Source organism: Poromitra crassiceps (genome assembly GCF_964638095.1).
Source record: "Poromitra crassiceps genome assembly, chromosome: 2".
NCBI classification, from domain to species: domain Eukaryota; kingdom Metazoa; phylum Chordata; class Actinopteri; order Beryciformes; family Melamphaidae; genus Poromitra; species Poromitra crassiceps.
Genome location: NC_139624.1, coordinates 28,485,106 through 28,500,815, shown reverse-complemented (window position 1 = coordinate 28,500,815; position 15,710 = coordinate 28,485,106). Strand labels below are relative to the sequence as shown.

Sequence of the window (15,710 nt, the reverse complement as noted above, 5' to 3'; positions counted from 1 at the left end):
GCATTTCAAGCGTAAATATTAAGCAAAAACTCACGCCGTGTCCAGTCTTTGAGAAATTAAACGTTTCTCATCACCAGATGTAAAAAAAAGTCCAGTCTTGCTCTTGAACAGCTGTGCAGGCGGTCCTTTAGGGATGCGCAGTGTTTATTTAGAGTCGCTTTAGATATTATTATTATTTATTATTATCATTTATTTGGAGAACTACATCAGAGTGGATAGGCAGGCTACAGCCTGATTTTCTTGCCCATATTTCCTTTGCCTCGGCTCATCTGTACCACTTCAATTAACGTTTTATTACCCCTCTTGCTTATTTATGAGAATGCATTTTTTTTCTTTTTTTACAACCTTGGCCCAGTTGCACCATGCACCTTAGATTAAGATTTCCCTTAGGGCCGGTTAAAGTGTCCATAAAATAGAATCGGCTGCACAAAACACCCTTAAATCTTGTGCTTATGTTTTCCTTCAAATGTTTAACCTTATGGAGAAGATTTGAGCTTTTTGGCGCTGTTAGAAATGTGTGTTTTTGGTGACTTTGAATGGCTGTACCGTTTCATCCAATACTAACTAACTGGACGGCTGTAGCTCACTGTGTACGCAGAGCGACGGGAAAGGTATTGTGTATCTTGGTTATGTGTGGGCGATATGGCAAATGGGTGAAACTCCCCAAAAAGTTGGCGTATCCCTTTAAGAAAATAGAATTTGTAGCCAGAGCCTGTGCTTGAGAGCAGTAAGACCAGACAAAGTTAAAGATGATGAAATACTACTCAGTGTTTGGCTTGTCTCGCTGCCTACAGTACACAAGGTAGCATTGTTAGACTCCGTCTGGGACTCCATATTCATACAGCCACAAACTGTCTTTTTGGGCGATTGTTTTGCTCCAGAAGTGTTTGTCGTCAGGTGCATGGCTGCCTGAGGAAACCATTTTTTTCCGTCCTTTCTTATATTGAGAGTTGTTTTTTGTCTCACAGGTTTAAATGGATTTGAGTCCCGTTGCAGCTGCAGTGTTGTGTTTTATAAGCCGTCTCCTCCTGGCAGCATGATGCATTAGGCTTGACCTGTGTGGCTTCTCTGGGTGCTGAGGAAGCACACTCATAAATGACCAGAGATACCCGTGTCATTCTCAAGTCTGGCTTTGCCAAATTCTAGCCGGGTTTGCGATAATTGTGTGTGAGCACATACATATATATATACGTATATAGTATACACATATAATATTTTCGTCACAGTTCATACAGAGTACAGTTAAAGCCCTCCTCCAATATATTTTGTCATTTCTAAGATAATTTCATTATGTTTCTGAGTCATGGCCTAACCATGTTGATTAGCCACACTGTTCAGCAAGTATTTTTTGACAAGCTAATTTTGTGCTCAAGCTAAAGAAATAAGTTGTTGTTAAAATGGAACGATGACATACGACTCAATGGAACGCTATACAAATTAGATTCTTTCTGACTGAGGACGAGCTGGCATGTTAAAGGCTGGCTTTACCGGGAATCAACCAGAAGAGAAGGTCCGCACACTGAGGCTCCATCAGTGGGTTTTTTATTGCAACGTTTCGATCTTCACAGGATTTTTGTCAAGCAATGAGTGAGACAGTGAACGGCATCACTTACATACAGGCAGGCAGTAATCAGCCTAAATCAATGGCACGGTGCTGCTGCTGCAGTGTTAATCCGGTGTGCTGCTGTCGTCTCTCATACTGGGTTAGATGCACTCAAAAGAAAGGCAGCTAAGAAGTGAGCGTCCCATCCAATTATGTTTCCTTCACTCACATCTTTCCTTTACATCCGTCCTTTCTTCTCTGAGGTTGATATTGAAGGAATATGTTTAGTGTGGGAGTGTAGACAGCAGCACAGCACGCTATGCAGGATGGGCTATCGTCCACATAGCCTCTTAGCATACCATATGGCATATCACTGCACCACAGTAGGTTACCTCCAAGCGCATGCACGCACAGGCACACACACACACACACACACACACACACACACACACACAGACACACACACACACACACACACACACGATATCTTATCACCACATGAATATTATATAGGTAGGCTGCACACAGCTGACTGTGCCTCAGTGACATTGATGGATCACTTTTAGCAACACTACCTACTGTACTTACCTACTGTAACTAGCACACAGAGCGGGTTTCACATTCTTGGATGGTTGAGGGAGCGTTTTTCTTTTCTTTCTTTTTACTCTTGCTTTAGTCGTCCAGGATGACATTCTGGGTGGGTGGACTGGATTCATGGATCAGTCTCTGTTCGTTTGTTCATCTGTCACTCATGACCGACACCACTGGTTGGATTTTGATAGAAATGATGCACCTCACGAGTAGGGATGCAGCGGTTTCCGGTTTGAAGGTATACCGCGGTTTGAAAAAGCCACGGTATCAAAACCACTAAATTTTGCCGTCATACCTTCTCCACGGTATCAGCTGTTTCCCTGAGAGAAAGTGCCCAGGTCCCTTGCAGAGACAGAGTGCAGTTACGCGGCCCCTCCCCCCTGCTGCATGTGTGTGTAGAGCAATCAGTAGCTGGCAGACCGCAGCTATCATCATCAAGGAGTCATCATTGTTGTGAGTGGCCGCGTGACAATGGCTGCCAGAGAGGTGAAGAACCCCCCAAACTTTTTCCCCAGTCAAAAAAGGACAAAATCGGTAGTGTGGGACTATTTTGGTTATCAGAAAAACGGATGGCCAGGGCTTACAGGAGGAAGGACAGCCAACATGCAAGACATGCAGGCGAAGAGTGGCTGCACTAGGAGGCAATAGCCTACCTCAAACATGATAGCCCATCAACACCAGCCGTCCTCATTTGCAAAATTCAAGGTACTTAACGTTGTCTTGCTTCATCATACATCACATCGGACATAACGCTAAACCATTTCCACCAGCAGGTTTGAGGAGTAGCTAACATTAACGTCAGATAAACACTCATGACTCATCATAGGCTATCGTTAACATGGCTAATTAGCATCAGCTGACTAATGTTAACGTAACGTTACTTCTTGACTGAGTGATCACGTCTTGTGTAGGCCAGGCTGGCCAGCGCCTCGTTATCAAAAACATATTGCACTGAAGAGAAGTAATGTTCAATAATGTAGAAACTGACTCCTCCAACCTGCCAGTGAATTGAGGCACTGTGTGTGTGTGAGAGAGAGGGGGAAAAGACAAGCGCTCAGCACAGCACAGGGGCAGAGGCTAATGTGTGAGACAGAGGGGTGTGTGTGAGTGGGGGTGTGCGCCATCAACGTGAAACAATCATTTGTGTCCAGTGCAGTCAGTGTCGATCCGATTTTTACAAAAGATAAGCATCTATTTAATATGTGTTTTAGTTTTACATAAAATTTGATTAAATAAATCGTCATTTATGATAAGTAAGAATAGTACTGTTATATATCCAAGCACACACACATTCGCAACAGTTAACTGTCATTACAGATGTAGGTTACATTAACATGTATTTTTCCTTTTTTTAGGCTAGCAGTAGTACTGGCACCAGCAGAGGGGTATCCACATCAACAGCTGCAGAGACCAGCCAACAATTCAACATGCGTTTGCCTATGCACCCAAATCCAAACATGCCAAATAATTAAATGATGCTGTGGCATACTTCATTGCCAAAGATATTTTTGTCATCATGGTCCCCATTCAACTATCATTTTGTTCATGGTAAAAAATTGTATGTTTTTTTGTGCCATATTTGACAAGAATACATAAAGGTCCGCGATACCGTGATACCGTGAAACCGTGGTAATTTTCTCCAAGGTTATCATACCGTCAAAAAATCATACCGCTGCATCTCTACTCACGAGTCACTACTGTGTTTGGGCATTTTCCAAATTACACTAATTGGCACCCATTGGTGTGTGTGTGTGTGTGTGTGTGTGTGTGTGTGTGTGTGTGTGTGTGTGTGTTTGTGTGGGGGGGGGTTAGGGTTAGGGTTAGGGGGGAGGGGGGTTAGAATGACAAATCCAAACGGTGAGACTTTTGACTGATGGGCCGACAGGAGGACAGCATCATTCGTTTGCTTTTACAGACTTGTTTCCATCGCTGGTTTATGTTTCCCTGTGTAGTGGGAAAAATAAATTGATGGATTAAGTTAAGTTAAGTTATCCTTTATTTATCCCCATGGGGAAATTCATCTTCTGCATTTGACCCATCCTCTAGGAACCTTCCTAGAACTAGGAGCAGTGGGCAGCCGCAGTGCAGCGCCCGGGGACCAGCTCCAGTTCTTTTTGCCAGTGCCTTGGTCAGGGGCACTGACAGGAGTATTAACCCTAACATACATGTCTTTGATGGTGGGAGGAAACCGGAGCACCCGGAGAAAACCCACACCAACACGGGGAGAACATGCAAACTCCACACAGAAAGGACCTGGGGCGGACCGGGGTTCGAACCCGGGACCTTCTTGCTGTGAGGCAACGGTGCTAACCACCGAGCCACCGATTGATGGAGTCAGTCCCAAACTGCTTCTTGGTGACGGGACCAACGATGAAAGAAAGATTTCCCTGGGAAATTGCCTGCGTGTTTGCGTCGGGGCATCGTCCCCCGTGGCAAGGTCTCCGCTCCCAGCTCCACCAATGAGATGCACCCAGCTCCACCAATGAGATGCTCCCAGCTCCACCAATGAGATGCTCCCAGCTCCACCACCAATGAGATGCTCCCAGCTCCACCAATGAGATGCTCCCAGCTCCACCAATGAGATGCTCCCAGCTCCACCAATGAGATGCTCCCAGCTCCACCAATGAGATGCTCCCAGCTCCACCAATGAGATGCTCCCAGCTCAACCAATGAGATGCTCCCAGCTCCACCACCAATGAGATGCTCCCAGCTCCACCAATGAGATGCTCCCAGCTCAACCAATGAGATGCTCCCAGCTCCACCAATGAGATGCTCCCAGCTCAACCAATGAGATGCTCCCAGCTCCACCAATGAGATGCTCCCAGCTCCACCAATGAGATGCACCCAGCTCCACCAATGAGATGCTCCCAGCTCCATCAATGAGATGCTCAGATGAGCTGGCTTGCTGAGAGTTAGAGTAGCATTTGCTGGCCTACAGTACGTTCTCCCTCTCTCTGTCTCCCTCTCTCTCTCCCTCTCTCTCTCTCTCTCTCTATCTCCCTCTCTCTCTCCTTCCACCCCCCCTCTCTCTCTTTGTCTTACGTACAAACCTTGCTTGCTTCCTCTCTGATTTCTAATCTTAGAATTTGAATGTAGAAAGGCGATGCAAATCACACACCAACGCGCACACACACACACACACACACACACACACACACACACACACACACACCATCTGCACGTCTGCCTCCTCTTGCTTTGTTTTGAATATGCATTAAATGGGTTCCATGTTCATTGAGAGGGGAAGAGGAGTTTGCAGTATTCACGCTTTTGTGCAACGGTTTGTGGGTGTGAAGAGGAACAATGTTCTATCCCACAGCATCTATGGGAACCAAACAAAAAACTCAAAGCAAGAAACAAACAAGATTCACTGGTTCATTTTCATTGGATAATTTTTCACTTTGTTGGAGAGTCTATTCACCTTATGTAGCCCCGCCCACTTGTGTTACGACTTCCTGTTCAAAACGCCGTCTGTTTCACCTGCTCAAACCTAGTCTGACTCACTGGCTGCAATTTCACATTGAGTGGCAGATGATTCTAGACTAGGCTGATAACACAATGGACACAATATAAGTACTGTTCTGTCACAGGAAGTGTCAACACAATAGGACGTAATTGGCTGAATTGGCTGTTGGAACATTAGGTGAACATTGTGTCTGACCGGGTTGCTGCAGGTACATTGACCAGTCAGGAAACGTTCTCTATTTTGTATTAGTTTTTGTCATGCTCGTTTTCAGTTGAGCACAGTGTGCTAGTCTCTGTCTCTGAGTGAGTGAGCAGAAATTGCGTTTGGCCACAGCTATGGCATTTTACCTGCTACTCATTGTGCTGATTGTTTCAGGAAGTGTAAAGAGCACCCCTGATTGTTTCAGGAAGTGTAAAGAGCACCCCTGATTGTTTCAGGAAGTGTAAAGAGCACCCCTGATTGTTTCAGGAAGTGTAAAGAGCACCCCTGATTGTTTCAGGAAGTGTAAAGAGCACCCCTGATTGTTTCTGGAAGTGTAAAGAGCACCCCTGCGGGTCACCTAACGGAGCCGGATCTTTTAATTAGGTAATTAGGTTCCGATTAGCTGAATTTGCGATTGCTGCACAAATTAAGGGACCACCGGTCACACAGAGACCACCGCTCACACAGGGACCACCGCTCACACAGAGACCACCGCTCACACAGAGACCACCGCTCACACAGAGACCACCGCTCACACAGGGACCACCGCTCACACAGAGACCACCGCTCACACAGAGACCACCGCTCACACAGGGACACATCACACTGTGGGTATTCCGCTAGTAAATGCAATGCAGCCAGCCCATATCTTACTTTCACATTCTGCCTTTTGATCCATTCATAAATGTTTCATTCCTTGCAGACAAGTTGAACAGCTACTTTCAGACAAATCCACTTTTCAGATGGCCATGTGTTGAAATGCTTAACGCCAAGCCTGGCGCCTTGTGTTTTGGCATGTTTAGTGTGTGTGTGTGTGTGTGTGTGTGTGTGTGTGTGTGTGTGTGTGTGTGTGTGTGTGTGTGTGTGTGTGTGTGTGTGTGTGTGTGTGTGTGTGTGTGTGTGTGTGTGTGTGTGTGTGTGTGCGTGCGTGCGTGCGTGCGTGTGTGTGTGTTTGTGTGCCTGTGTGTGTGTCCACCCATCTGTATTATAATCTCAATGGCCTCAATACATACCAGGGTCAGTTGGACCAGTAATGACCAGATAGCTGCTATGTAACATGGGTCCTCTGAGCCTGAGGCGTGAGGCATATGGTGCCTTTGAGTTCTGTGTGTGTGTGTGTGTGTGTGTGTGTGTGTGTGTGTGTGTGTGTGTGTGTGTGTGTGTGTGTGTGTGTGTGTGTGTGTGTGTTTCACATGTTAATCATTTTGCTCAACCTCAGAACCACTTACCAGTTGCCGGCGTCCAGTACGTGTGTGGATTGCTGAGAGTGAGGCACAGCCAGTTGCATGTTTCTACACTTCAGTCCTGCTGAGAGTGAGGCACAGCCAGTCACATGTTTCTACACTTCAGTCCTGCTGAGAGTGAGACACAGCCAGTCACATGTTTCTACACTTCAGTCCTGCTGAGAGTGAGACACAGCCAGTCACATGTTTCTACACTTCAGTCCTGCTGAGAGTGAGGCACAGCCAGTCACATGTTTCTACACTTCAGTCCTGCTGAGAGTGAGGCACAGCCAGTTGCATGTTTCTACACTTCAGTCCTGCTGAGAGTGAGACACAGCCAGTCACATGTTTCTACACTTCAGTCCTGCTGAGAGTGAGACACAGCCAGTCACATGTTTCTACACTTCAGTCCTGCTGAGAGTGAGACACAGCCAGTCACATGTTTCTACACTTCAGTCCTGCTGAGAGTGAGGCACAGCCAGTCACATGTTTCTACACTTCAGTCCTGCTGAGAGTGAGACACAGCCAGTCACATGTTTCTACACTTCAGTCCTGCTGAGAGTGAGACACAGCCAGTCACATGTTTCTACACTTCAGTCCTGCTGAGAGTGAGACACAGCCAGTCACATGTTTCTACACTTCAGTCCTGCTGAGAGTGAGGCACAGCCAGTCACATGTTTCTACACTTCAGTCCTGCTGAGAGTGAGACACAGCCAGTCACATGTTTCTACACTTCAGTCCTGCTGAGAGTGAGACACAGCCAGTCACATGTTTCTACACTTCAGTCCTGCTGAGAGTGAGGCACAGCCAGTCACATGTTTCTACACTTCAGTCCTGCTGAGAGTGAGACACACCTGAGGCAACCCTGAATTGCATTTCCCTGGCTTTGTTGGTGGATAAACAACCCGAAGAGCTCAGCCATACATCATCCCACTCATCATCCAGAATAGTCTCTCCAAAATCAGCTTCCCAGAGAGACCTAGCATGAACTGTGTGTTTATTAGTTTAAGTTGAAAGGGCCCTGTAAAACCTAGTGATCAACTTCCTGTTACCAGGACTTTGAATAACCCCTTCCACCGCTGAGATAGAGAAGCCATTAGAATACAGCTTAATAGCAGAGGTGATGAAACTACGTATTTGAAAATATTTAAAGAGGTCATTCTGAGGCAGATCGTATTTCTCTCTAAGCTGATCAAAAGACATCACATCGCCCCTCTTCACCAAGTCGCCCACAGTCCTAATACCCCTGCCAGACCACAGGGAGAAGACGTGGTCCTCCAATCCGGGAGGGAATTCTGGATTTTGGTGGATAGGTGTGAGGAGAGAGATCAAACCCTATTTTTTTTCCTGACTGGGGGGCTCACTCTTGAGATGCCATTTTGGATTTGTCAATAAATAATTAACTTAATTATTTATTGACAAATCCAAAATGGCATAAGTGAAATTACCATCAGTTAATTAAATTAACTGAAATTACCATCAGTTAATTAAATTAACTGATGGTAATTTCACTTCAATTGTATACCTTGAGTCATAGAACCTAGAGGTAGACAGCTGCTCCCGGCAGCCGCCATCTTCAAAATGACCCCTTTCCTGAAGTCAGATTTCCTAAATATTTAGTATGTTATCTAACATGCCCAATAGACCCTTTTCACGGGGGCCATTTTGTGTCGAAAAGTCAGGGTAAACACAGGTGCAAGCTCCTGTGTTTACCTTTTCAACACAAACTGGCCCCCGTGAAAAGGGTCTATTGTACCAGAATCCATTGAAGGTAGGTAGCCTTACATAATAGTCTGCTACTGTATTATCAATGCAGCAGTTTTTCAGCACAGGGACTGGAAGCTGGGTGTTTGGAGCCCCGGGCTGCATTCACTGACCAGCAGTCTTAAGAGAGATTCATTGACTCCTCTGTTGCTTTCTTCCCTCTCTCCTAAAATTCCTTTTCTCACATGTTCTCTCAGACTAAGGCGGGTGGTAAACTCACCAGGAGTTTAGCAACAAATGTTAAAAAGAGCAATGAACCAGAAGCTTTTCCACAAGGCAACACAAGCAAACTGAGCCTGAGCCTGTGCACACTGAGCCTGAGGCTGTGTTTTTCTCTGCAATCCTGCTGACGGTAGTTTCTACAGCAAATAGCTCAAGTGTGACTTCGGGAAATCTTTCATTTTTCCTCAAAGTTCTCACAAGTTCTCTCTTGTGTTTCTGAGGGAAGTATTACAAGCATGCTAACTCATTCAAGGTTATGCTAAAATAACATTGATTGTACGAGGAGGTGCTGTTCACGTTGTCTGGCTTCTGTTCAAGCAATCCTGATGTCAGCTCTGCGTGAGATGGCGTGCTGAATACTTGTTCCGTTTTCAAGCACTAACATTCTGTATGTGTGTGTGTGTGTGTGTGTGTGTGTGTGTGTGTGTGTGTGTGTGCGTGTGCGCGTGCGTGCGTGCGTGCGTGTGTGTGCGCGCATGTGTGTGTGTGGGCAGGCGGAGCGCAGTGCCTGTGATGGCAACATCCTCAGCATCCCGGTGCCGATGCGTCGCGGCGGCTCAGAGTCTAACCTGGATGTGGGGGACGGTGCCGGAGAGGGCGGCGTGGGCCTGGACTTCAGCAAGGGGGCGCTGGGCATCGACAGCCTGCAGCAGAAGATCCTCAAGGTCAAACATTTCCTTCACACTCTCTTTGTGGATCTATTGACATACAGGGCCATGTGTACACATAAAGAAATGACTCCTTAACAGCGTCAACGCAGGAATATTCTTACTTTCCCCAGCAATGAGTGAATTACCATTTCAGTATCAGTAATAATCAATTTGTATCGGTAACCAATAAAAAAACAGAAAGGAAATGATCATCTCTAAATACCAGATTTAAATTGAATGATTCAAAAACTGTATCCAACCCCATCCCCTGATTCAATTTAATTTTAATAATTTATTTTAATTTTGTTTGAATTGAATTGAATTGAATTGAATTGAATTGAATTGAATTGAATTGAATTGAATTGAATTTTCATCATACTTATTCATTGTGAATTGGCAGAAAAGTTGACTTTCTCTGGGTATTCTCAGTACTTGTATTTGCACACAGATGATGGTTTTTAGTCACTCTGTCTATTCACAGGAGAGTTAATTGATTTGTCCTCATTTTCTGAGGGTAAAAGAGGATGCAGCTGCCAATTTGGGGGCTCTAATGGAAAAGTGATTGAATGAATAGTGTAATGAATAACTTATCGTAGTGGGTAATGTAATAATATGAAAATACAGTATAGAGTAACATAATAGTATATCCTTTCTGTTAGTAAGAAGGTCAGCACTGCTCCTTAACATGAGGATCTACAAATATATTTCCTATTTACTGTCCACATGATAAGAGATTTTGAACATCCAGTCTTTGATCCACCCCTCATCATCTCCCTCTGCCCCCCTCCGCTCTCCCTGTAGGTGACGGAGCAGATCAAGGTGGAGCAGACGGCCCGGGACCAGAATGTGGCCGAGTACCTGAAGCTGGTGAACAATGCTGACAAGCAGCAGGTGGCCCGAATCCGCCAGGTGTTTGAGAAGAAGAACCAGAAGTCTGCGCACTCCATCGCCAGGCTGCAGAGGAAGCTGGAGCAGTACCACCGCCGCGCCAAGGACAGCGAGACCAACGGCAAGCCCAGCCACAAAGACCAGAGGGAGTCCGGGACCCAGAGTAAGGAGGGCAGCCTGCGGGATGTCAGCGCCACCGGACGCCACCCGTGCCTGGACAAGGTGAAGACCATCGGGCCCGGCGTGTCGCTCTCGCCACCCTTCTTCTTCAACAAATCTCGGGAGTTCGCCAACCTCATCAGGAACAAGTTCGGCAGTGCTGACAACATCGCCCATCTCAAGAGCTCCATGGAGGCGGGGTCGGGGCTCCAGGTGGAGGGCGGCGCTCGGGCGCTGAGCGGCAGCGCCACCACGGTCGCCAAGACGTCCAAGTACCCCAGCGACGACGAGTGCGAGTCCACCGGGACGTCCGCCTCCGCCGACTCCAACGGGAACCTGGCCGGGGGCTCGGGGGCGGGCTCCGGTGGGCCCGGCAGGTCGGACTCCCAGGGCCGTTTGGGGGAGGTGCTAGAGGTGGTCAAGGAGGTCAGGGAGGCTCAGGCACAGCTGGCTGAGGACATGGGAACTCTGAAATCACAGTTCAAAAGAGACTACGGCTTCTTCACACAGACACTGCAGGAGGAGAGATACAGGTGGGTACAGCATGAACACATTAACACACTGGTGTTTTCAGTATGGGTGACCCGTGGGGGTTAAAGTACTGGTGACCCAGTTATGGGTCCACGTGATCCATACAAATATAGTCCCAATTTTCTGAGCATAACTGCTGTGAAGCTTTGTGACAGTTTAGAATGGCATTATTCTAACCTTTTGTAAAGTAAAAATAGACAGCGGAGCCTACACACAAACTCCCTGGACTGTTGCTAAAGTCAACTGAGGGCAAATATTTCCATAGCTTAGCTCCAGTAGTAGATAAACTGCTGCTTGCAATGATGCATTGTTTCTCCCTCTCTCCCTCTTGGCTCTCTGCCTCCACCTGCTGTCTGTGTGTGGGTGTGTGTTTCTGTCTGTCAGGTATGAGCGGTTGGAAGACCAGTTAAATGACCTGACAGAGCTGCACCAGCATGAGACCAGCAATCTAAAGCAGGAACTGGCCAGCATTGAGGAGAAAGTGGCCTACCAGGCCTACGAGAGGGCCAGGGATATACAGGTACATGAGACACACGCACGGCAGCCTTTAAGAGCCACTTATATAATATTACACACCGGGGCACGGTGGCGCAGTGGTAGCGCTGTCGCCTCACAGCTAGAAGGTCCTGGGTTCGATTCCCACCTGGGACGCTGTGGGCGCTGAGGGTGTGTCCCCCCCCATGTCTTCAGTGCCCACATCCAGGTGGGTTATCTCGTCAAAAGGGCCTTTCTGTGTGGAGTTTGCATGTTCTCCTCATGCTCCCCTGGAGTTCCTCCATACAACATCGATATGGACCCCCCCCACCCTAAAGAAAAACATCCAGAAGATCGTCATCTGACCAGTGACAACAACATTTGAAGTTGGTCCCCGGGCGCTGTACACAAGAAAGCTGCCCACTGCGCCTGGCCTGCCCCCTGGAGGAAGGACAAGCCTGGATGGGATAAATGCAGAGACTGTGTTTCACCGGCCACCATCAGCATGAGTTTGTTTGTGTGACAAATAAAGACGTGGTTTGTCCGTCCAGTTCTTCTTCTTCTTCTTCTTCTTCTTCTTCTTCTTCTTCTTCTTCTTCTTCTTCTTCTTCTTCTTCTTCTTCTACAACACACTCACATTTCATCTCTGACTATATTTGAACATTTACCACATTGGAATTTTTTAATTTTGATTTCAGACTTTATGTTTTAGGGTTGCTACGCAGGTTTGGAAAGTTTGGAAAAGTATACTTTGATCATTTCCAGGTCTTGAATAGTTCGGGAATATGAAAGAATGTCTGGAAAAGTATGGAAAGGGTCCGATACACACATAATTATATCTTGTATGTTGTTGTAGAGCCACTTTGAGTCCATAGTTTTTGTTGGTGTGAAGAATAATGTTCAGATAGAGTGAAGCTCTTATTACCCAGCTGCTGTCAGCATGCATTATATCAAATACCCATCAAAATCAAATCCAGTCAAGAACATGGAGTCTGCCTGGAAAAATATGGAATTTTAAAATGGAAAGCATGTAGGAACCCTGCTAATCATCTCACATATTCTGATATTTGTCGGTGTGAAGAACAATCTTCATCTATTCACCTTATTCTTTGCACATACAAGGACGCTTCTGCATGACGTCATATTGTAATCGTCCTTCTGTTTTAGACACGGAAGTAGATTTCGCCTACCTTTATCATTTTTAGACTTGCCAAAAAGCTGTTTTCAAGCAAAAAAACCGTTATAAAGTTTTAATATTTTGTCGGATGAGAACGTAACATTCATGTGATGAGTTTATCAGAATAACGCCTATTTTGGACATTTTTAACGAGCAGCGAGGAGCGCTGGCTGTGTGACCGGCTGTCAACCCCTACAATAGGCTACTGCCTGGCAGTGAGAAAACACTGTCAACGTACTTTTCAGAATCTGAATCACTTTTATTGCCACAGTATGCAAGTTACATACGAGGAATTTGTCTTAGTGTCTGTATGCAGCGTAGCGGTTACATCAATATACAGGGATAAGAAGTAGGAAGGTAACACTTTACAATACTGTAACACAAAAAATGGGTAGTTATTGAGGAACTAGTCAGGAACTAACCATTAGTTCATGAATAGTTAATGATTAGTTCCTGAATAGTTAATAGGTAGTTCCTTAATGGTAGTTACTTAGGACCTGACCATTAGTTACCATGTTAACGAACCAGTAAGTAATGATTACTTCCTTAAAAAAAAATATTTTTTTTATTTTTTATTTCACTAGTTCATGAGTAGTTAATGGGTAGTTCCTTAATGACCCTTAATGGTAGTTCCTTATAAAGATCCCTAATGGTAGTTACTTAAGAACTGACCATTAGTTACCATGTTAACGAACCAGTAAGTAATGATTACTTCCTTAATTTTTTTCTGCTAGTTCATGAGTTGTTAATGGGTAGTTACTTAAGAACAGACTATTAGTTAGTTACCATAGTTGTTACTAGGGAATTAATCATTAGTTCATGATTACTTTACCATTAGTTACCATGTATGTGCCCCCTCAAGTAAAGCAGGCCATCATACTTAGTTGTTACTAGGGAGTTCATCATTACTTCATGATTACTTTACCATTAGTTACCATGTTTGTGCCCCCTCAAGTAAAGCAGGGCTTCATGCTTAGTTGTTACTAGGGAATTAATCATTAGTTCATGATTAATTCATCATTACTTACATATTTGTGCCCCCTCAAGTAAAGCAGGGCTTCATGCTTAGTTGTTACTAGGAAATGCATCATTACTTCATGATTATCTTACCATTAGTTACCATCACCCTACCCTATAACAAATAGATAGCTCATTTGGTAGAGACTAATAATCTTGCGTTCTTGGGGCCAAGGGTTCAAACCTCACCTGGAACAACTCTTGTATTTATTTGTTATAGGTAGGGTGATGGTAACTAATGGTAAGATAATCATGAAGTAGATAGATAGATAGATAGATAGATAGATAGATAGATAGATAGATAGATAGATAGATAGAGTACTTTATTCATCCCCGAGGGGAAATTCTGGCGTTACAGCAGCAGTAGCATCAATGACAAGAGCATCAATGACATTAAACAATTAAACAATAAAAAAAAAAGTTACACAAATAAAAAAGTTACACAACTTCCGTAGGTAAGGTGCAGAAACAGCAGTATTAAAATATTGCAATAAGAAAAGAAACAAACCAATACGCGAAAATATACAATATACAATATATACCACTTTACTTCCACCGCCTTTACATCTTAAGTTTCCCAGAAACTGTAGGTAAATTAAATCAAATCAACTAAATACTCCTAAATAGTATTGAATAATACTATTATTTATATTTCTATTATTTATATAACTAAACTAAAGCTGTACAGTTTGTTATTTATATAATGATTGATATGACTATACATACTATACATAGTGAGTGTGCAATGTGGGCATGTGCACAGTGCATTGGATTCAATGTTCAGGAGGGCGGGCGGGAAGTAATGATGCATTCCCTAGTAACAGCTAAGTATGAAGCCCTGCTTTAATTGAGGGGGCACACACATGGTAACTAATCATGAACTAATGATGAATTCCCTAGTAACAACTAAGCATGAAGCCCTGCTTTACTTAATTGAGGGGGCACAAACATGGTAACTAATGGTAAAGTAATCATGAAGTAATGATGAACTACCTAGTAACAACTAAGTATGATGGCCTGCTTTACTTGAGGGGGCACAAATATGGTAACTAAGGGTGAAGTAATCATTAGCTAATGATTAATTCCCTAGTAACAACTATGGTAACTAATAGTCTGTTCTTAAGTAACTACCCATTAACTACTCATGAACTAGCGAAAGAAAAAAAAAAAAAAAAAATTTTTAAGTAAGTAATCATTACTTACTGGTTCGTTAACATGGTAACTAATGGTCAGTTCTTAAGTAACTACCATTAAGGAACTACCTATTAACCACTCATGAACTAATCATGAACTAATGGTTCGTTCCTGACTCGTTCCTTAGTAACTACCCAATTTTTGTGTTACAGTATTGTAAAGTGTTACCAGTAGGAAGATCACTAACGGCAATCGCAAGGTTGCAAGTGCAATCAAATCGAATCAAATCGAGTCAATACAATATGTACATGAGTGGTGAAGTGTTCTGTGGATGATAAATATGAATTTACGTTGGATTTTTGTAACTAACGTTAAATGCCGACCGGGTACAGCCATCGGCTCCTCGCAGTAATGCTATGAACATGTAACTGAAGTTGGCCGCAGTGTCGCTTCTGAATGTTGCCAAACTTCATTCATATAGTGACGTTTTGTTTTGAAATTGGCCGCCAACTACCACTGAACCGGAAGAGCAAATACGCGACGCAGAAGAGAGAAAAAGTGGGCGTGGTGAATAAGGTGAATACAGTGATATGACCTAGTTAGCAGGGGCAAGATGTCTGCGTAAATCATATTGAACACTAGACAAAATCTTCAAAACAAATCAAGATAG

At 44.5% G+C, this 15,710-nt stretch overlaps 1 protein-coding gene across 1 annotated transcript in view; it reads left to right on the top strand.

The window, feature by feature from the left end:
- tmcc3 (transmembrane and coiled-coil domain family 3) overlaps positions 1–15,710 on the top strand; it is a 34,742-nt gene that overhangs the window by 17,651 nt on the left and 1,381 nt on the right. Inside the window, exons 2-4 of the mRNA XM_083654548.1 lie at positions 9,505–9,675; positions 10,462–11,240; positions 11,623–11,758. Of these exons, the coding sequence (XP_083510674.1) occupies positions 9,505–9,675; positions 10,462–11,240; positions 11,623–11,758 (1,086 nt within the window). The remainder of the gene's footprint in view (positions 1–9,504; positions 9,676–10,461; positions 11,241–11,622; positions 11,759–15,710) is intronic.